This window comes from Heterocephalus glaber, unplaced genomic scaffold (assembly GCF_053883595.1).
Source record: "Heterocephalus glaber isolate CG9 unplaced genomic scaffold, H.glaber_assembly_v1.0 deba00001444, whole genome shotgun sequence".
Lineage (NCBI taxonomy): Eukaryota > Metazoa > Chordata > Mammalia > Rodentia > Bathyergidae > Heterocephalus > Heterocephalus glaber.
This window is the reverse complement of record NW_028258297.1, coordinates 19,818,194-19,841,385: the sequence shown is the minus strand read 5'-3', so window position 1 is coordinate 19,841,385 and position 23,192 is coordinate 19,818,194. Positions and strand designations below refer to the sequence as shown.

Below are 23,192 nucleotides of genomic sequence, written 5' to 3'. Positions count from 1 at the left end.
GAAAGTCTGCTGTGATTCTGATGGGGTTTCCTTTCCATGTGATTTGTTTCTTTTCTCTAACTGCTTGTACTTCTGTTGGGTTTCCGAGATCTTGATTATTATATGTGTAGGTGTAGTTTTTTTTCATCATGGCTAGTTGGAGTCCTGGGGAGATTGTCTCTGCTTGTTGCTCAGAGGTGGGGTGTGGACAGGGGGCCTGAAGATCTTTTTAGGTGATGTTCCTCTATCTGAAATACTTTTTCCTAAATTCTTCACTTATAAATCACCTTACCCTTTAAGTTTTCATTTAAATGTCATCTCTCAAAGAAGTCTTCTTTGACCACTCTACTGAAGTCTTTCTCTCTTTACTCTCTGTCATGTTACTTTTTATAACACTTAATATGAAGTCATCATCATCCAGTTCATTCGTGTGAATATTTCTCAGTTCTTTCATTTATTCCCAAGAATGACTGTAGGATGGAGAAGAACCTATCTATTTTACCACTGTATTGTCAATGTTGTATATGCCATGTGACAAATAATATGTGTAAAATAAATATATTCTAGGGTCTAAAGTGTCCTTTCATGGTGCCTGGTATAAGAAGTCCCCTTAAGGACTGAAGATGGCAGAAGAGTCACATTATCCTCATGACACAAATATTAACAATTCATTGTTGTATTAGACTATTATCATTTTAACTAAGTGAAGCAGTTTTTCTACTTCTTACTCAAAAATATGAAACCTTCAATTTAGTGTGTCATATACAGGAGATCAACACATCTGTAATGAGAGAATTTTTAAATAAAAATGCAGTGCTTTCAAGTTTTAAATATCTTCAAACAAAACAATAATAACAGTAACTGCCTTCAAATATTAGAAGAATCCTTTTCAAAATTAACCTCAGTGAGTTCTACTTGTTTTATACTTCAAGTTCTATTTATGTTAATAGCATAAATAAAATAAACAACATTTCTTCTGCCTCCAGTTAACCATCTTTATTCATGTTCAGTATGGTACAGTTTCATTCTGGACTGTGAAAACAGATGGAGAGCAGCCTTCAATGTGGTGAAGCTTGTATTACAATCAGATTGAGTCTAGTTTCCAGATAACAGTTAGGTGGCTTAAGCCAATTAACATTTTATCATGTAGTTGGTGACTTAATTATTCCTTCTTTCAGTTGATCAAGTGTAATCAGACTCAAGAAATTCCACCTCAATGAAATACAATAAAAATGTGCTTGTGATATTTGTAAAAATTAAAAATTGAAAAAAATTATTCTTCTCCAGTCACCCAAAAAGTGCTTCCAAATATGTGGACAGACTTAGATGAAATATATAAAAATTTGTTTTGATAAAAAATTAATGTTTCCACTCCAACATGAAAGGTACGTAGTACCAGATGAATCCCACTCACTTAAAGAACTAAGACACAATCAAAATACATGTGAAACAACTGTTTTCAGGAATTGAGCAGACAGGACTTGAGGTAAGCCTCATGATTAAAGTGCCTTTTGGCCTGGAGGTTTAGCATCAAAAAAGAGTATTTAGTCTTGTTGAAGTTTTTTTGAAATGCATTTTCTCACAATTGGCAAGAGCAGTTACTAGCTTCTAGTTTATCTGAATTTTTTTTTTTTTTTTTTTTTTTTGATACCAGGGATCGAACTCCGGTCCTTGTGCTTGCACAGCAGGCAGTGAAACCACTGAGCTAAATCTCCGGCATTGCTGAAGTTTTTTTTTTTAAAAAGCCAAGATCAGAGTTCAGTGATGCTGACACAGCTAGAATCTTCAGAGCACAATAGGACGGGAAGTAAGAAAGATTGGTAGCTACAGACTCCTTAGAGAGCCCTCTTTAATATGGAGTTGAGTAACAAGCTGCTTGTGAGCAGGTTGACTTTTCTAGGCCTGCAGGAAGCTAGGAAATGAGTGTAGAATGAGAGGTTGAACAATACTAGGAGACAGAGAAATTCCTATCAGTAACGATGGGAAAAGCTCACAAAACATCTAATATTCGATACAGAAGCCAGAAACATACATAGTGAAAGTAAGTCAACTCTACCCCACATTAAGAACCAACCTAATAAATCATAAAAACAAGTTTCCAATGAATCAGGCTGCCTTGCCAATAATTAAACTGCCTACTAAAAAATTAATCATTCAACAACCAAAAGACAACAGAATGCTAACTCTCAATAATGTAGCACTTCAAATATATAATGTACACTTGTTAATTAGAAAAATTCTTAGGATATATACAGCAAACTATGAATAATTAGGAAAGTAAGTGGGGAGAATTTGGAAATATATCTATAGCCCTCTGCAGTGTAGTACTAATAGAAATAGACACAAGTGTTTTAAACTATCAGACAATGATTTTAATACAAGCATTGCAAAAGTATTTATGAGTTTTAAAAGATGTAAGTGGAACATGAAGATTTTAGTAAAAAAATGGAAATTTCAGAACTGAAAAAAATTTAAATCACTAGATGCATGGACTTCATAGATTGCACAATGCAGATCAAAAAAACCGAAATGTGAACTTTAAGGCAGGGCAATAGAAATTATACATATTGAAGTACAAAAAAAAATAAAAGAACCCTACAAATAATAATATCCCTGTGATCTATGAGACAACATCAAGGAATGTAATATATGTGTGTGGACCTACCAGAAAGGAGAAATTGAGGCAAAAAATAATTAGAAGAGATAGACAAATTTTATAAATTTGATTTTATAAATTAACACATAGTTATAAGTACTCAAGAAATCATGAAAATAACAAGTTGGGGAGTTTACATGTCTTATTTCATATATTATAAATTGGCAGCAATTAAGAGAAAGGTGGTATTGGATTAAGGAAGGAAAACAGATCAATGGAATCAGATACAGTGTGAAATAAAGACCATAGGGTCCCACTTATATGTTCAATGTGGTTTTTGTTTTTAACAAGTTGTGAATTCATTGTAGTTCTAAATGTCAATTTTAGGATAATGTGAAATTTAAAACTTTGAACTTTCAGAAGAAAACTCGGGAGAATGAATGTTAGGATGGTCAAAGTTTTCTAAGAGAAAAAAGAGAAAGCAGTAACTACTTGAAAATTTATAAATTGAACTAATTAAAATTTAAAACCATTTATCATAAAACACTAAAGAAATAAACAGACAAGGCACGTTCTGAGAAAAATGTGTGTAAAACATTTATATGACAAAATTTTTGTGTCTAAAGTACATAAAAAAATCATGTAAATAAATTCAAACAACCCAACAAAAATATGGGCAAAAGGCAAGCAAATACTTCAAAAGAAAATATATAAAGAAATGGCATATGAAAAATTACCCAGGCATCGGGTAAGTAATAATCACAACCACAAAGTTATAGCACTATGCTCCTGTTAGAATGGCTATTATTGAAAAGATAGCAAAATCAAGAATGTCAAGAATGTGATACAACTGGAGCTGTTGGATCCTGCAGGTAAAATTGTAAAATTTTACCACCACTTGTGAAAACAATTTCAGTTTCTTCAAAAGGTACATACTTGGCCTATAAGCCAGTCATTCCCCTCCTCATTTCATCCTAGAAGAACTGAAAAAAATAACATCCATAAAAAATTTCCACACAAATAATCACAGCACTTTTATTCATATACCCAAAGGAGAAACAACCCAATGTCTATCACATAGAAAACTGAATAAGCAAATTATGATGAATTCATACCAAGTAATGCTCACTAATTAAAAGGTGTGAACTTGATTCATTCAGCAATATAAATCATTTTAAAACATTATACCGAAGAAGCCATAAATAAAAGAGTATGCATTCTATTGTTCCATTTCAGTCATTACTCTAAAGTAAAAGAAATCATACCAGTGCCTCTGGTGGCATGAAAAACTGTTTTTATATATTGATGGGACTGTGGTTGTTACCTTGTATATGCATTTGTCCCAATTTATTGAACTGAATCTGCCTTTCCTTATATGTAAATTATGCTTTAGTAGTAGATGTGAAAAGGAAAAAAAAGAGACACTATTCAGTGATAGAGGAAAAAAGGAACTTAATCAGAACAATTTATGATTTAGTAATTTTACTATTGATTTTTCCCCCTTGCTGGCCTTCTAATGGGAAAGATAAGAACAAAATTTATGAAAGCAACCTAAACATGATTTATTATATTCCAGTATTTACAGATGAAGTTGACTTCAAAAGAAACTTTAGGGAAAATTAACATTTAAAATCATTTTAATACTTATCATTATTCTTCTTAACCAGTCTTGGCTGATTGAAGCTGAAATGGAGTGTGATTTGGAGGAAGCAGGGTTGAAAGGCTGCCTGCTGTCCTCCAAATGAATTATGCAGAGTGTGAGCAAAACAAGATCAACTGTCAGAAAGCCAGTGGCCCTTGTCTTAGATAGAAACCTCTGATTCAGGACTCTCTCCAGGGGGAAATACTTGAACATTTAAGAAAATGGCATCAGTGGTATTTTCATTCCAAACTCCCAGTGAACTCTGAAAATCTAAAGCCAGAATGCAGAGGTGAATTGAGATCTTTGTTTCTGAAACTTGATCTGAGCTGAAGAAATCTCATCTTCAAATATATGCTGTTTCTTTATGGGAGTCCACTTGGGTCTAAGCTAATTTGTAAAAGAAGGAAGAGAATCAATGGTTGATTACCTCTATTGTAAATAGAACATGTTGCAATATTCAGATAAACATGGTCTACCCTAAAATAGGAGGCAGAAACTTTGCCAACTAAAATCACATATTGAAAAAAGTGTCAGGGATAAGAGGGAGGAAAATAAATGTGAGTTATCTTTGCACAATTTTTTTCTGCAACAGAATACAGTTTTTGGAAAATACTTTGGTGGAATAACCTATCAAACTCTCACAAGAAGATAAAAGACTGGCTTTCTGAAATAAAATAAACAAAATTCAAAGAACTAGAGTAAGGTATTGTACTGTGCATTTACACAAATGTTGCAAATTCCAGGAAATCAGGTTTCAATCTGGTTTTTCAGACTCTCTGAGGAAATGAGAAGATACTTATGGTTTTATCGCTTCTTCTGCAATAATGAAAACTGCTCCCTTCCTTTGGTCCTGGGAAGTGCCCCTGGATGGGATGAAAGGACCATTTCAGAAATGCACACCATCTTGAGAAGGTGGAAATTTTCTCACCCTTCAGAAGCACTTGGGCTTTTGTCTCCCAGGTAAGAATTGCATATTGAGTATGATATTATGGGCTAAGAAGAATTTGTTTGAAGAGAAAAAAATATAGAACCCTATTATTAATTCAACAACTATTCTGTTTGTTCCCAATTTCAATAACTATGGATATTAAAGTTAGATAACTATAAGCTATGAATATAAATTTCAAGCAAATATAAACTATTGTGTCTTCACACTAAACTTGAAATAGAATTAATGGTTATAACTTTTTTCAACAAAGAGTCTAGTCACTCTTAAAGAATTAACAGCAAAACAGTATATAGGGGAAAATAATAATAATAATCCCTACCCCCTCTCTCTCAAAACTTAAAAAAAATGAGATTGTGTCTTTTACTATTCAAATATGCAAAGTTTGGCAAAATGCCCTGCTTGTAGTAGGTGTATAGTTAATAAAATAATAATGAGAGTAAAGAGAAAAATCTATCCCTTGAAAGTTCCCCAGATCTCACAGAATAAAATACGTGGGTTATGGGGAGGGGGCTAAGAATGTCCTCCCGTTAAGGAAAAGCACGTAAGGATCAGTGTGAGAACTCCGTATTCAAACCTAAGAAGAAGCAGCCGGGTCTGCCCTGATTGCAGCAACTCGCTGATGCCCTGAAGGTCCATAGCCTCTGGAGTAGGCAAGACTTAGACACCCACCTCTGCTCTGAATTTGCCCTCAGGGCCCTGAGGGGAGGAGCAGGGTGGAGAAAGCGTGACACAAAGGACTTTCAAAATGAGCTTTATTACAAATGTGTGTTCTTCCTAAAACTGCTTGGGTGGGAAAGGGAGAGAAAGGGTGATTTTTTTCCCCCCTGTTACTTCTCATAGTTTCTAACTTCTCGATCATCAAGCTCAGAATTTACACATTATCATTTGTGATGCTCACATTGAGGATTTTATTAGTCTTATGGCTTTTTGCATTCAATCATGTGTGGTCACATACCTACTTCTTTCTTTATATAGAGAGGAATACATACACACACACATATATTTCTCTTACTTGATCACTTCTCCCTAGTACAGTGCTCTATTACTTTATGAATTGCGTCTTATTAAATATGTTTATATGCAACATGTAAACATGAGCATATTTCCACTGACATTAGATTGAAAGCTACTGAAGGCAAGACAGATGGCCTTAGTGTTTCTGTTTCCAAAGGTCTTAATAATACATGTGACTTAGTAATTGCTCAATATTGAATCAAACACTTCCTAAAATATGTTATGGTTATTTGTGCCTCATTGAACATGCAATATCTATTTTTTTTATTTCCCACATCACCTGGTACAGTTGAATGAACTAATGAAATAATGATATGGTAAGAGAATCAATTGTCATTTGATTCATTTCTTTGGGATTATTCACAGTTCATCATGTTAGTGTTTAATGATTATTTTAAAAAGGCAAGTTCTCATTTCCACCTTTGTTCTAACATCTTCTTCTGAGTAAGATATAAAAAATAGCTAAAATTATTTGCCAAATTCTAGTTATTTTTGTTGAAGTAAGACAGAATATTAGTACAATTATGATTTTGTCATTCCTGAAGTGATTAACAAATAAAGGATTGGTTCAAAATGTGACAGTAACAACTGACAGAATAAGAAAAAATACTGTATATCATATATCTAATAAAGGAATTGTATTCAGACTATATAAAGACTCTGAAAACTCAGCAAAAGATAATAACAGTTTAGTAATGGATAAAGGATATGATAGGCATTTCTTTAAGAAAATATACAAATATCCAATAAGCGTAGCACAGGTGGTCAATATAATTAACTGTTAGGAAAATACAAGTGAAAACCATGTAAGATACTGATTCCTGCTACCTAGGATTGGCTGTAATCAAGACAAAAATAAGTTTTGATGAGAATGTGGAAAAATCAGAAGCCTCATATATCTCTGATGGGAATGAAAACGATGTGCAGTCACGCTGGAAAAGAATATAACAATTCCTTAAATGTTAAACATACAGTCAACATATGACTGAATTACCAGAGACTCCTGCAGTGAGTTCTGATCTCCTGCTCAGTACTATGTCACAAGGCAAGAAGAAAGACTTAGAGTTAAAGAGAAAGAGATACAGGAAGCCAGGATGGCCAATGCTTGTGCAAGGGTGAACAAGCAAAGGCCCTGAACACCCAGAGCTGTTGATATTTATTGGTGACATCATAGTTAGATTGAGGTAAAGGGGCCAAATGGAGGGACTACATGGAGTTGCTACGGATACATTGCTGATGCAGGCAAGGCTTGTAAAGGAAGAGACAATGCATTCTTGAATTAAGAACAGAACAGACAAAATATGGGTTGTGGTTAATAATTAACCTTGTCTTTTTAGCAAAGAAGGTTTTAACTCTGTGAGTGTAATTTAGGGGCATGTCACTCTGACCTTGGCAGGTAGGCTTTGGCCAGACTCGCTTCTCTGAGTCAGCCAATTTCAGAGTTAACGCTTTACAGCCTGTATTACTCACACAGCCTGCTTTGGGCAAAATCAATAGGGCAGTCCCCCACACCCAATATTAACACTCTTAAGTATATACTTAAGGTGAATTAAAATATTTCTATTCAAAAACTCATGCATAAATGTTCCCAGCAAAATTATTTTCATAGATAAATATAGGAACAACCCCAAAGCCCAAATATCCCTCAACTAATAAATGAATAAATAAGATGTGGTCCATCTGCATGATATTATTTGATAATAAAAAGGAATGGTGATACTGTATATGGTACAACATGTATGAGGTTTTAAAATGATAATCTAAGTGGAAGGAGCCAGTTACAAAGACCACATACTGTGTATAATTCCATTTGCATGAAATGCAAACATTGGCAAATCTGTAGAGACAATAAAGCAGATTAGTGATAACTTAGGGCTAGGGTAGGTTGGAGGAAACCAGAAATGACTGGTAATGAGCATGGGGTTTCTTTTATGGTTGTTACTGCACAAATCTGGGAACATGTTTTTAAAAAACATTGAATTGTGCTTTAAATGGGGCAAATTGTATAATATTTTAACTATGTATCAATGAAGCTGTTTAAAATTTATAAGAAAATAACTGTGAAGAAAAAAATCAATATCTCTACAATCTTGAAAGCTTAATTTTCTAATGGGACAAGTTTTTAAAGGGACTTTTGTTTTTAAACATTGTTTTATTAAGATACACATTATTCTGTATATTATCTAAATACATTTAAATGTCCTAATTTTTTTTGTAAAGAGTAGAATATTTCTTATAAAAGTATTAAAAAGATAATACTGCTTTGGTTACACATAAAATGAAAGAATTAATTGGATAAACTTTAATAGTCCAATCATTAATAATAAAGTGTACTTCTGCCTCTTAACCTAAACAGATCCTGAAAATCTAGTTTACTCCTTTAATGTTTAGGTGTACAGATTAAATTTTATTTAGTGTCCCTAAGTATTTTAGTGTCCATAATAACTCTGGGAGGCAAATACTACTATTATTATAATTTTACATATGTGGAAACTAAGAATTACACGGGATAAATTGCCCCATGTGACCTAGTAAATTGAGGTAAGAATTATGTCCAGGCAATCAAGAAAACAGAGCTTGCAATCTTACCCACTATGCTTTACAGCCTTCCTGCATAAGCATTCTGTTTACATATTTAATATATTAACTATCCTCAAATAGCCTTGTAAATATCAGTGCTTGGCTATCTTATCACGTTCAGATATTTCTACTTTATTCTGAAATTTATTTTTTTCTGAATAACCAGATTTTAATAATCACCAATTATAGGAACTGGTTTCAGAGTAGAAGACTATTAAGCTTCATTTGGAGAACTGAGTTAAGTCTTGATTTATTTGCAAGTTCCTTATCATGCAACAATTAAGGTCACTGAAAAGGTTGGCCTATTTCCATTATACTCATCCTGTGACTCCCACTTCCAGTTTAACTGAACTATTAAAAAACTTGAGGACAAGCTGTTTCCAGAAATGAACCTTTCAACTCCTTTAAATTCAAAAGCTGACTTTTTTGAGAACAAACATTATGTGCTTGTTAAATGAGTTGTCAGAGTTTCTTCAGAGTTCTATATTTTTCTCCTTTGAATAGGCTGGGGTTTTTTTAAATGGTTTAACCTCTTGAGCACTGGTGTGCTTCATTTTGAGCTTGGAGAATTTTTAACAATGCTGTTTATTTAATCTTGTCTGAAGAGTTACTAGCTTCTTTTAGTTCAGTTTACTTTAGTTTTGTTTGTTTCTTTTTTTAAAGCCAGAGACGTGATGAAATGTAGTTTACCTAAAAGGGACCATGGAGTGTTAATATTTCCACCACTGAGTGCCAGCAGAGTGCTCGCTGGTACTGATACTTCCATTAGAGAAGGTGGAGCTGTCAGAATTACAGAGACCCAGGGCCAAGGTTTGTGGTTCTTGGCAGATAGTTGCTGTTTTCCTGAACCCTGATGCACAACTATTCAACTGCTAATAGCAAGCAGAATTTACCCAAGGAATTAAAAGTCAGTTCAAGGAAAGTATTCATTTAAAAATAGCAACTCTGAGTTGGAATCAGAGGATTACATCAGGAGCTTAAATGAAAATTTGACAAGGCACCAGAACTTGATCCCACATGATGTAAAATTATTGTTTTGTAGGAAAAAAAGGAATACTTAACAAGCAGTGCCATAGTTTCCAAAATCAGTTTCTCTGTGAAATTGTTTCACAAAATGTTTGCACCAAACTACTATTGTTTATTGTATTGTTTATTGTAAAGTTTAGTTTAGACTTAAGCCATTCTTGACTAGCACTGTAAATAGGAAGAATGGAATATGCAATAATGAGACAGGTGAAATTTTCCGCAGTTGGATAATTAAGTGATGGATGATGATGAATATTTTCCATTTGTTTATTAAGCAAAAATGTGTGTGCAGGAAAATTGATAAGGACTGAATCAAAGAAAAAAGAATAAGCCACAGTGACTGTCTCTATAAAACACGTAATTTCTAGAGAAAGACTCAAGCTAGGGTTCACCACACATTATACCCTGTGCTCTAATTAAAGTAGATAATAAGAGCTGTGTGAACCCAAGGAAGAGAGAGATAGATTCTTTCAGAGAAAGTAAGAAAATCTTTACAAATAAATTTAATTCTGATTTGAAATATTCATAGAAATTTCCTGAAGTATGACTAGCATGTACATGGTTATGGAGATTCAGACAGTGGTGAATAAATTTAACATAATAGAATTATACTGGGCTATGAGGTTGAAAAGGATGGCACAACTTAGATGGTTTCTGTCTTCTTGAACCAGATAAGAAATATGTACTTTTTATAGCAGCCTGAGGAATTCTGTTAAGAATGGGAGTCATATAAACAGATTTATATTATGTAAGTATAGTTCTGGCGTCAATATGAAGAATGGATCTTAAAAAGAAGGTGAAAGCAAGGATACTAGATAGATGTCAGGTACTAGAATAATCCCTTAGAAATATGATCTTGGCTTGGGCTAAGGGGGAATCCACAGAGCAGTAGGGATCCACAGAGCAGATTTGAAAGATATTTCAGAGGAAGTAACAAAAAGAAAAGAGATAGGGAAGAATTTGAGCTTCCTGATTTATCTTAATGATAGAAAATTACATTATTAAGCAAGGCAAGGGTTCTACAGGAAGAGCAAATTACGGGAGTGAAAGTTGAAGAGCTCTATTTTGGATGTGTTAACATTTTTTAAAATCTCAAAAGGGTATTTCCAGGAGAAGATGCCCAGCAGTCAGCTGTATATGCAGATCTGAAGTTTAGCAGAGAGATCAGACCTTGAAAAAATTGGAATTTGTTGGTTTTAAATTAGTAAATGAAGCCACGAAAATAGAAGATGTATAACAGGTACTGTGTGGAAACTTAGAGGAAATATTTAAAGAGGCTAAATATAGGACCCTGGAGAGCAGCAACATTTTAATGGCAGTACAGAGTTTCAAAAGCCAAGTTAGAAAACATGAAAAAATGGATTATGGAGATTAAGATTATGGAGAACATCTTAAAAAGGGTGATAGTTGAACACTCATGAAAAAGATTTTCAAAGGCTTTAGAGAAGTATTAAATTGTATTAAGTCTAATAGATTTGGAAGTAGAGTGGTTACTGATGATATTTGTAAGTACAGGGAGATTTTAAAATTTATTCTTATTGATAAATAATAATTATATACATTTGTGCAGCATAACATGATCTTTTAATATATATATATATACATATATATATAAACATTGCATAAAGGTTAAGTAAAACTAAAATCTCCAAGTTACCATTTTTATGGTGAGAATTTTTAAAATATATTTTTGTTTTGCAATTTTGAAATATACAATACAGTATTACTACTACCGTGGTTACCATGCAGTGTAATAAATCACCAACCTTACCTTTCCAGGCTAACTGAAACTTTGTACCTTTTGATCATCTCTCTATCACCTTTCTATTCTCTGTTTCTATGGAATCCATGTTTTTAGATTGGACATATAAGTGATATCATACACTATTGTCTTTCTGAGCCTGGCTTATTTTCATTTATTATAATATCCTCCAGGTTCATCTATGTTCTCAAAAATGGCATCATTGTCAAATTATAAATATTAATAACATCGTGGGACGTATGTCACTTCTATTAAGTGTTAATAACTTCAAGTGATTTGTATTATGAAACTTATAAAAGAAGAGCATCATAAAATATTTCACACTTGTTAACAAGATTTATAAAGCAGCTTTACCATGTTATATAATCTGATGTGTATAACAAGTTCTGTAAGGTTATTACCAACTTCCACAATATCCCCCATTTTACTGATTCCCACTATACAGGTGAAGAAACTGAAGCACATTTTGTTCATCCATTTATTTAATATATATGTATTGACCGCTTGCTCAGGTTGGCACTCTGCTGGGCCCTGAAACTAGCATATTTAACAAAAAGAAACAATCTCTCTTTATGGAGTTGTGATCTGCCAGAGAAATATAAGAGGCCATTATCAAACTACAAATGTAAAACAGCAACTGTTATGACATTTCTGAATGCATGTCTCCGGGTTCTAAGATCGCACATATAACAAAGGAAACAAACCTTTTCTTCAACATGGTAAAAATCTGTCCTGAAGGAAGTTGTTTGAGCTCAGATGCAGAGCAGGAGTGAGAATGAAGTGGCACAAAGAGGAAGAGAAAGAGGAATTTTCAGGGCTGAGGATAACTGAATGTGACTAGGAACTGGGACAACAATTGCACTTAGGAAACTAGAAGACAGCAATATGCCTGGAGTCAGGGCAGGCATGTGTTATATAAAAGGAAATGCCACATCAAGATGGGATAGGAAGAGATCCCATTTGTTGATTGTTTGTGCTAGTTCATGGGCAACTGAGGTTTTGTTCATAAAATCTTTTCCTACACTGATGTCTTCAAGGGTTTTACCTAACCTCTGTTCCAACTGGTTCAGAGTTTCTATTTTAATATTTATATCTTTAATCCATTTTGATTTTAGTTTAGTGCACGGTGAGAGATATAGGTCTAGTTTTAATCTTTGGCAAGTTGAAGCCCAGTTTTTCCGCACCATTTATTAAAGAGGCTATCTTTCCTCCAGTGAGGGTGTTTGGCTCCTTTGTCAAAGACAAGATGGCTGAGTGTGTCTGGCATTGTTTCTGCATGTTCTAATCTGTTCCACTGGTCCTCAGGTCTGTTTCTTTGCCAGTACCATGCTGTTTTTATCACAGTAGCTTTGTAGTAGAGTTGCACATTAGGGATTGTCATACCCCCTGCCATGTCTCTGTTACCTAGAATTGCTTTTGCTATTCTGGGTCTCTTCTTGTTCCAAATGAATTTTTGGATTGTTTTCTCGAGGTCTATGAAGTATGCTGCTGGGTCTCAGTTGGAATTGCATTAAATCTATACAGCAGTTTTGGAAGTATGGCCATTTTCACTATATTAATCCTTCCTACCCAGGAGCAGGGGATGTCTGTCCATTTTCTGATATCATCTTCAATCTCTCTTTTCAGAGTGCCATAGTTTTCAGAGAAGAAGTCTTTGATTTCTTTCATTAGGATGATTCCTAGGTATTTCAGTTTTTTGGTTGCTATTGTGAAAGGAATTATTTGCCCTATTTCTCACTCAGTGAGTCTGTCATTGGTGTAGAGGAAAGCTATTGATTTTTGTGTGTTAACCTTGTAACCAGCTACTTGACTGAATTTGGTTATTAAGTCTAGAAGACTTTTGGTGGAGTTCTTGGGGTCTTCTATATAGAGTATCATGTCATCTGCAAATAATGACAATTTGACTTCTTCATTACCTATCTATGTAAAGGTGCAAATTTCCAATGATGAATGTCATTACATTGTATACTTAAAATGTACCAATGATTAGAATGAATAATAGATAATGTAAAATAGGAAGAAAAGGTCCAAAGGGGTAGGGGTAGTGGGAGGGGCAGGGGAAAGGAAAGAAGGGAAAGGAAAAATGATGAGAAATGGAAAAAATGGAAATAAAGTCTTTGTAAATAGGGAAGGGTGGAGGGTGTGAAGGGAGGGCTAGGAATGGGGAAAAAATAAGAACCAAGATGGATTATGTAAAGGTACAATTCCCAATGAGAAATGTAATTGTGTTGTATACCTACAATATACCAATAAAAGAATTTAATAAAAAATAAAAAAAAAAAAGATGGGATAGGGCGACTGTGACACTGACTTTTAAACAGGCCCAGTTTGGGCCACTTGGCCCTTATTCCATTAGCAATGGGAAGACACAAATGATTGTAAGTGAGAAAATATTTTGAACAGTTTTGAATCATATAAAGATCCTACTGGTTTCTGAGTGAAGCACAGATTTGGTAAGAGGAACTAAAGTAGATTAGGATGTCTGGTTAGGAAGCTATGGGAGTAGTCCAGGTGTCAGGGAAGAGCAGGAAAGCAGAGAAAGTTGACATGATGCTGTAAAAAAAGGAAAAAAATGAGAAAATATTTAGGAATAACAAAGCATTGGGTGTGGGGAAGGGGACAATGGAGAAGAGAGGTATCAAGGATTACATCTACATTTTCAGGTGGTATTAGAAACACTCACCAAGACATGCACATTAGTAGACAAATTTTAAAAGAAGAATCTCATTGTTCAGGTTGGAGATGTTAGCTTTAAGGTGTATTTGAAAAGGCTGAATCTACCATTCTAGTGATTCAAAGAAGATCTAAGCTTGAAATCTCAATGTGGAATTCATCCACAAAAGGATAGAAATTAAGTCAAGGATATACATGAATTTGCTTAGTGAGAAACTATAAGGGAGGAAAAGAACAGCCTTGATATTTCGACTCAAAATCCCTTAGTCTTTTTTAGCCTGTCATACTACTTTTGCATTTCATGTTTAATGCATCCAAACATAGAATCTATATGGTTATTTCAATACACAACTTGCTTTATGTCAGTGACTTTTTAAGCTTGTCTATAAGTAGAATCAAAATGTAATCACAAAAGAAGAACAAAATCAGGAACTACTCTTTATCAGTAGCCATTTTGATTCATTAATACCATGACTATATGGTTAATTCCAAATTTCTATATGGCAGTCCATAAACAATCCAACAGGAAATGTATGAGGTTTTATTTCCCTTTGAGTCTGGGGTTATTACTCCTTTTGGTCCATGACTGGGACAATACTGTAGTCCAATTAGACAAATTACACACTTCACTATTATATGTCTCCGCTGATTAATTTAGAATGTGATACATAAAGAACACACTCAACATAGTCTTCTGATTTTATATAAATGCCATGATAAAATCTAGTCAAAATATCAAAAGGGCCTAGACCCTTGCATAATATGGATTCTCATTTCAGTGCCACATTTCAATTTTCCTTGGGAAAACTGCTTAAACTACCTGAGTTTCAGATTCTTTATCTATATAATAGGAAGCCTGGACTAGGTCTCCAAGTTTCTTGGGTTCTAATATTCTGTAACCATGTAAAAATCCTTGGAAGAACATCAGTTATTCAGTAGAAATTCACAATCATCTTAAAGAATCCTTATTCATCTTTTTGCTTGGATAAAATTTCTTCTGTCACATCTGATTATTTTTAGTACTAGAAACATAGCAGTGATATTCATATTGACATTTTTCTTCTAACTGATGCTGTGTGTCATCAGACACAAAACCGATTGGAGAAACAGTTCTGCAGTTCTAATGGCTTTCTAATTCTAAGCTGACATTGGGGCTTTTAACTGTGAATAGCCTTGTGGCATTCTGCATGAATTCTTGCTGTGTATTCTGAAAGCTGACATTTCTATTATCCTTAAATTTGATCTCAGATTTCTTTCTTTCCTTTTCAGTTTACTCAAAGTTGCTTTTTCTAAAGGTCGACATTTGTTACATCACATTTAGCTTTCACCTATCATTTCAAAAGTTCTTTGGATAAGATATTGTTCCTATATAATTTTCAAACTAGAAAAAGAGGAACAAAATAGAAAAACAATAATATAGGCAGAAAATAAGAAAGGAATAGAAATCACAAAAAAATAATAAGTCAGCTGGAAGAAGTTGAAACACATATTTTTCTGTTGAAATTTCATTTCATGACACTGCTGGCCCTGTTGAAGTTTGCCTGAGTCTTTGTAGTATTCCTGTAGCCCTCTGAGATGAGAAGAATTATAAAGGTTTGGAAAGAGAGAAAATAAATACGATTGTTGGGCAGATGACTTTCAAGCTAGTTTACACCCAGGGAAATATCAGTTGGTACTCTATCTTAGAAACTGACCACAGTATGGATTTCTTGGCTATGGCCCCCAGCAGAGACGCATACAAAATGAAGTTGAGCATCCCAGGTTCTCACAATGAGGTCCGAAGTTCCTAAAATGTCTATAGGGATGGCACCAAGCCAAGAAATTATTCCACAATAATTTTAAGATATCATTTGCTTTTGTCTCACTCATTTGATCATGATTGTAGAGTTTCCCAAGGTTACATGACTTGCACTATTGAAACAGATTTAATGTAGCAGCAGATAAGAAATTTAGTCTTTTGTATTGAGCCAGACATTGAAAAGATGTACAAAAATGTAAAACGATATGACTTGTTCCTAAATATTTGCTTTGTTTTTTAAAATATGGCTATTTTTCATAGAAATATAGTATTTTGGTTAGCATGAAATGGATTTATTGATGTTATTTTGAATGAATTAATAAATATCTTAAATATCTTGGTTTTATTTCTATTATGACAATTAGTGATAGATGTAACCCATATAATCAAAACTCTTTGGAGTCTTCAAGTATTTTAAAGACCTCTGTCATGCCATAAATCCAGGCTACTGGTCAGTTATTGCCTCCACTTGAGCCAGAGTTACCTGAATACTTGGATGTCTTCCACCTTATACAGATAGGTGTTGCCATTTCAAGCTAATCCTCTGCTTGACCCAAAACCTTGTGTTTACTCTATATTATTGGCAAAATAGAGTATCACTATTTCATTGAAAATCTTTTGAAAAATGTTTCTCTTGACATTGCTTTAATTTTACTTAATATTTTCACCTTTTGAGTTTTAAGTCACATGCTTTAAATTCTATCAATGATAAAAGTTTCAGTCCTCAAGGAGTCTTTTTCTTTTGTCTCCATATTCTCACCAGACAGTGGACTGTGTTCAAGTTTTAGGTAATTCTTTAATGATTACAGCACAGGGACATATATATATGTTTTGTTTCTTCTCCAATCTTCAGACATTCTTGGGAATCTGTATTAGGTAGGATACATTGCTGAAATGAACATTTATAAAATGATGAATAACTTAATTGGAATTATCATCACACATATACTCTTGTTAAGCCTGTTTTTTTTCAAAAAAATACATTTTTGTAGGTGAAAATTTCTTTCATCTTACGTGATCTGGCCAACAAATAATAGCATTTCAGTGACCTGATCATTTTCATATCTGAAGCCATATCTCCACTTATGATATTGTAACAAAATATTTTCTGATTGCATATAAGGAGGTTTCTTATAAATATCTAAGTAGGCGTCTATTTGACATCATCCTGATGAATCTTCCAGCAGTACTTTTGTTTCTTCCCTGGATTCATATCATAATGTCCACTCCTAAAATGATTCATGGTCCCAGAGTTAGTTGAATTGCTAAGGAGAGTCTCCTGGTTTATGAGTGGCAAGAATTATATGGGTATTTTTCAAGCAAATCAAATCTTTGGGAAACACGATAACCTGGTTGTGGAAATTTCAAAACAGGCTGCAAGTCTTCCATTACATTTCAATCTGTAAATATCACACCAAAGTCAGAGAACTAATATGGGTAACCCTTACCTCATTGAGGAACAAGCCACTGACCATGAAATGCCAACAACTACATCCCAAAAGAATCTTTAAATAGTTTCAGACGTCACAAGGAAGAAATGTCAGCATTTGGGGAATGTATCTATCCACTGATCTGTACCTGAGTTCAGAGCCCATGAAAAAGCAGGTTAAACATAAATTCTCCGAGACTGATTATGCCGCAAATCTAGAGGCATTGGGAACACATTATGAACAAAACAGACAAAAAATTCTGATTTCATGGATTTTATAATCTAGTATATGGAAATAATTAGAAGTATAGTGTTTACGATAGAGTTTTGTTTTGTTGTCATGCTCATTTCCTGTTGTTCTTTTTTTCTCACCATGTAATAAGGTCAAATAACCACACAAGAAATCCGGAGTGACTAGCATCCGACTTAACGAGTCTTCACATAGGCAATAAGTAGACCAAGTAGCTATCCCCTCTAAGACTTCAAACTGCCCTCAAACTGACCTTGATGTCTACAAGCTTCAGACAAATGGTTTAGTAATTGAGCTCAATAAATTAGAGTCGATTGCATTTGGTTAGGAGAATCTAGTCTTAAGGCACTAAAATAAACTGACATTTTCTGGCTTTGCGTTTTGATTGCACCTTTCTGCTCTCTGTCTGCGTATGATGCTAGGCTGAGATCTTTTAACCTTAACTGTGTCTGGACTACAGCTTTTACTAGATCTTGTTGATAGGATGCTCAAAGGGGAAAATGTGTTTGGAAAATGATTTGCAGGTCAGAAATAAGAGTTTTAAATGACTAACCTTAAAAGTGAAATTCTTCTTGCAATTAAAATGCCCAGTTTAACTGAAGAAAAAAGCATATTCTTGTTTAGCATTACATTTCAAGCTGATTTCAAGGACGGTTGGGGGATACTGAGTAATGCTTTTTTTCACTTGACTCTGTAGCTGCATAGTATTCATTTCACCCTTCAGTAACCTAATATCCTAAAAAGTGACTGCACATTAAAGACTTTTAAGTTTTCTGGCTTCCACAGTACTGGCAGGCATTCTTCAGAGCCCTCACCTGACTTCCCTACAAAAGGAAATTAAGGTTTTGTTTATTTGTTTATTCATTCACATGTTTTAAGTAAGTTACTATCAGTAGTTTATTCAAGTTTTAAATTATACCTAATAAGTTTTTGCTAAAAAAAATTGTTCATTTAAAATTAATGGTTCTTATGAAAGCCCTACTTATATCTAATCATGTCAAGGCAGTAGGTCAAAATCATCTCAAAATTATCTCACTATGGTGCCAAAATTATGTCTAAACCCTTCCCAGGAACTTTGAGATAATTGGATTTAATCTTCTGATGGAACAAAATGATGGTGATTGGAGGAGCTTGTTTGAGAATAAAATTGTCTTTAGAATATGGCTTAAAATGCTAAATACCCAGTTGTAGTGGGGGATCTCAATACCCCTTTATCACAATTAGACAGATCATCTAGACAAAAAATTAACAACCAAATTCTAGAATTGAACCAAGCTATTGAACAAATGGACTTAATTGATGTTCTACCCCACAAATTCAGAATACACATTCTTTTCAGCTGCACATGAGTCATTCTCTAAAAGAGACCACATACTCCCTCATAGAACATGTCTAAGTAAATGTAAAAGAATTGAATTTACCCCCTGTATATTATCAGACCATAGTGCAATAAAATTGGAGATCTATGACATAAGAAACTGCAAAACTCCCACAAACACATGGAAATTAAATAACACCCTCCTGAACAAACAATGGGTCACAGAGCAAATTAAAGAAGAAATTAGACAGTTTCTACAAGTAAATGATAATGCCAGTACAACATACAGGAATCTATGGGACACAATGAAAGTAGTTCTATGAGGGAAATTCATAGCAGTCAATGCCCATATTAGGAAAACAGAGAGAACTCAGTTAAATAACCTAATGCAGAACCTCAAGCTCCTAGAAAAAGAAGAGCATGACAAACCAAAAGCCCATATAAGAGAGGAAATTATAAAGGTCAGAGGAGAAATCAATGCAATGGAGACTAAGAGAACAATACAGAAAACTGATGAATCAAAGAGTTAGTTTTTCAAAAGAATAAATAAAATTGATAAACCCTTAGCCAACCTTATCAAAAAAAAGGAAAGAAGAGGCTCAAATCCATGCAATCAAAAACAAAAAAGTTGAAGTCACAACAGATCCAGCAGAAATCCAGAGGATCATCAAAACTTACTTTGAGAACCTGTACTCTAATAAAATGGAAAACACAGAAGAAATGGACAGATTCCTAGATACATACGAATTCCCAAAGTTAAATGAAGAAGATATAGAAATTCTAAAAACCCCAATTACAATGAGTGAAATTGAAAATGTAATAAAAAATTTACCAACAAAGAAAATCCCAGGTCCTGATGGCTTCACTGCTGAATTCTACAAGACATTTAAAGAAGAACTATTGCCATTACTCTTTAAACTCATCAAGGAAATTGAAAGGAAGCAAAGCTTCCAAATTCATTCCCGGAAGCAAGTATTACTTTGATTCCAAAACCAGGGAAAGACACAACTCAAAAAGGGAACTACAAGCCAATCTCACTAATGAACATTTATGCAAAAATCCTCAACAAGATACTGGCAAATAGAATACAAAGGGTCATCAAGAAAAGGCCGGAGATTTAGCTCAGTGATTTCGCTGCCTGCTGTGCAAGCGCAAGGACCCGAGTTCTATCCCTGGTACCTAAATAAATAAAAATAAAATGTCAAGATCATACACCCTGACCAAGTTGGATTTATCCCAGGGATGCAAGGATGGTTCAACATTCGTAAATCAATAAATGTAATACACTATATTAACAGAGTCAAGGACAAAAACCATATGATCATCCCAATAGATGCAGAAAAGGCATTCAACAAAATCCAACACACATTCATGATAAAAACCCTACAGAAAATTGGAATAGAAGGTTTTTATCTCAACTTGATAAAGGCTATCTATGAAAAACCAACAGCCAACATCGTACTAAATGGTCAAAAACTCAAAACACTAAAATCATGAACAAGACAAGGATGCCCGCTCTCACCACTCCTGTTTAATATTGTTCTTGAAATATTAGCCACAGGAATTAGAAAAGACAAAGAAATAAAAGGAATAAAAATAAGAAAGGAAGAAGTTAAACTGCCATTATTTGCTGATGATATGATACTCTACATAGAAGTCCCAAAAAAGTCTGCCAAAAGACTTCTGGGCTTAATTGATAGATTCAGTAAAGTAGCTGGATATAAGGTCAACACTCAAAAAAAAAAATAGCCTTCTTGTACACAAATAACAGACTCACTGAGAGAGAAATTAGGGAAACAATTCCTTTTACAATAGCATCCAAAAAAATGAAATATCTAGGAGTCAATCTAATACAGGAGGCAAAGAACTCTACACTGAAACCTATAGCACTTTGAAAAAGGAGATTGAAGAGGATACAAGAAAATGGAAAGACATCCCTTGTTCCTGGATAGGAAGAACCAATATAGTGAAAATGACCATACTTCCAAAACTATTATATAGGTTTAATCCAATGCCATTTGAAATTCCAACAATGTATTTCACAAAGTAGAGAAAACAATCCAAAAATTCATTTGGAACCAGAAGAGACCTAGAATAACAAAAGAAATTTTAGGCAACAGAGATATGGCAGGGGGTATTACAATCCCCAACTTGAAACTATACTACAAAGCTACTGTGATAGAAACAGCATGGTATCAGCAAAGAAACAGATCTGAGGATCAGTGGAATAGATTAGAAGATCCAGAAACAACTACAGATATGCTCAGCCACCTCATCTTTGACAAAGGAGCCAACCATCCTCATTGGAGGAAAGATAGCCTATTTAATAAATGGTATTGGAAAAATTGGATTTCAACCTGCCAAAGATTACAGCTAGACCCATACCTATCACCATGCACTAAATTAAGATCGAAGTGGATTAAAGATTTAAATATTATGACAGAAACATTAAATTTTCTGGTAGATAAGTTAGGTAGAACTCTTGAAGACATTGGCATAGGAAAAGACTTTATGAACAAAACCTCAGTGGCCGGGGAACTTGCACAAAGAATCAACAACTGGGATCTTATCTTATTAAAAAGCTTCTACACTGCAAGAGAAACCACCAACAGAGCTAAGAGACAACCTACAATGTGGGAAAAAATGTTCAGCAACTGTACCTTAGAATATAGAAAGAAGTGAAAAAAATCAGACCCCCCAAATTCAAAGTCCCAATTCAAAAATGGGCATCTGAAATGAACAGACATTTCTCAGACAAAGAAGTAAAAGCAGCAAATAAATATATGAAAAAAATGTTCAACATCACTGGTCATTTGAGAGATGCAGATGAAAACAACACTGAGATTCCACCTCACCCCAGAAAGAATGGCTGCTATTAAGAAATCATCTAATAACAAATGCTCGCAGGGGTGTGGGGAGAAAGGAACCCTTCTCCATTGTTGGTGGGAGTGCAGAATGCTGCAACCACTGTGGAAATCAGTTCTTTGAGATACTTCAAAGAACTAGGCTTAGAGGTCCCATTCAACCCAGCTATCCTCCTGCTAGGTATCTTCCCCAAAGAATTAAAAGAATCATACCACAGTGATATATGTGCATCTATGTTTATAATGGCACAGTTCATAATAGTGAAAGCTTGGAAACAACCCAAGTGCCCATCAACTGGAAACTGGATAAAGAAGATGTGTTTTTTTTATAAAATGGAGTACTACTCAGCCATAAAGAATGAGAAACTAGAGACATAGGTAAATGGATGCATATTGAGGCCATCCTCTTAAGTGACATAAATAGGGCACACATGTGTAAATAGTGAATAGTTTCTCTAGTGTGAGAGACTGAAAGTGTAATTAAGGATACACATGGATGAAAGGGCCTAATAACATATTTCTTGGGTTGTGTTTCCATCGTGTGTCGTATGACTGTATCGAAATTTAAATTAGGGAGAAGCTTGGCCTATGTGGAGTCTAAATTTTTTTTCCAGATCATTAATTGTTCAGTGTTGGTTTTGGGGATCTTTCTGAAACAAATCACATCCTCTGGAGTCTTGTTGGTGCTTGAGATGCTTTTTTAAGTTATATGGAAAAATGTTTAAGTGCTTTTCAGTTTTGTTTTGGTTGAGTTCTCCTGTATTTGAATATTATTGTAGTTTTTTTCCCCATGCATTGTTCTTCTTTGAGTGGTTTTGATTTTGTGTGTGTGTGTTTGATAATAAAGTTATTTTAAAAATAAAAAAAATCCTAAGTACCATCACAGACTTAGTTCAGTAGCAGGCATGTATTAAGTGCCTAATGAGTACAGAAACACACAATCCCAATATGAGTAAGACATGGTTAACTTCAAGAACTTCAGTCTAGAGACATTTATCCTTAGTAAATGATGTTCACTTATTAATTATAAAGTACTTTAGATTTCTGGTGTTCATTACGCTCTGGCCAAAAACAATTTTAAAATATTAGATCCCATTTTAATCAGAAACTATCAAATCTCCACCTGGTAATTATTTAACAAATGCTGGTCTAGACAGAAAATAAAGACCTCTGTAGTTTAAAAAAGATTTTAGATATCCCATAATCCCCATCTTATAGATAACAAAGCTGGTGGGGATTTGAAAACCCACTATTCTAAAGTCTAGTGGAAATGGCTTTCCACTAGTCCATGGGAAAGTATACAATATGAAAA

General features: G+C 34.1%; 1 protein-coding gene across 4 annotated transcripts in view; it reads left to right on the top strand.

Annotated features, from left to right (window-relative positions):
* Pik3c2g (phosphatidylinositol-4-phosphate 3-kinase catalytic subunit type 2 gamma) overlaps nt 1–23,192 on the top strand; it is a 326,458-nt gene that overhangs the window by 129,955 nt on the left and 173,311 nt on the right. For all 4 annotated transcript variants that reach the window (XR_002395360.2, XM_087213485.1, XM_021259132.2 and 1 more), the window contains one exon: nt 4,989–5,177. Coding sequence is in view for 3 of the 4 variants with exons in the window: in XM_087213485.1 (XP_087069611.1) it covers nt 4,989–5,177 (189 nt within the window). In the remaining variant the exon portion in view is untranslated. The remainder of the gene's footprint in view (nt 1–4,988; nt 5,178–23,192) is intronic.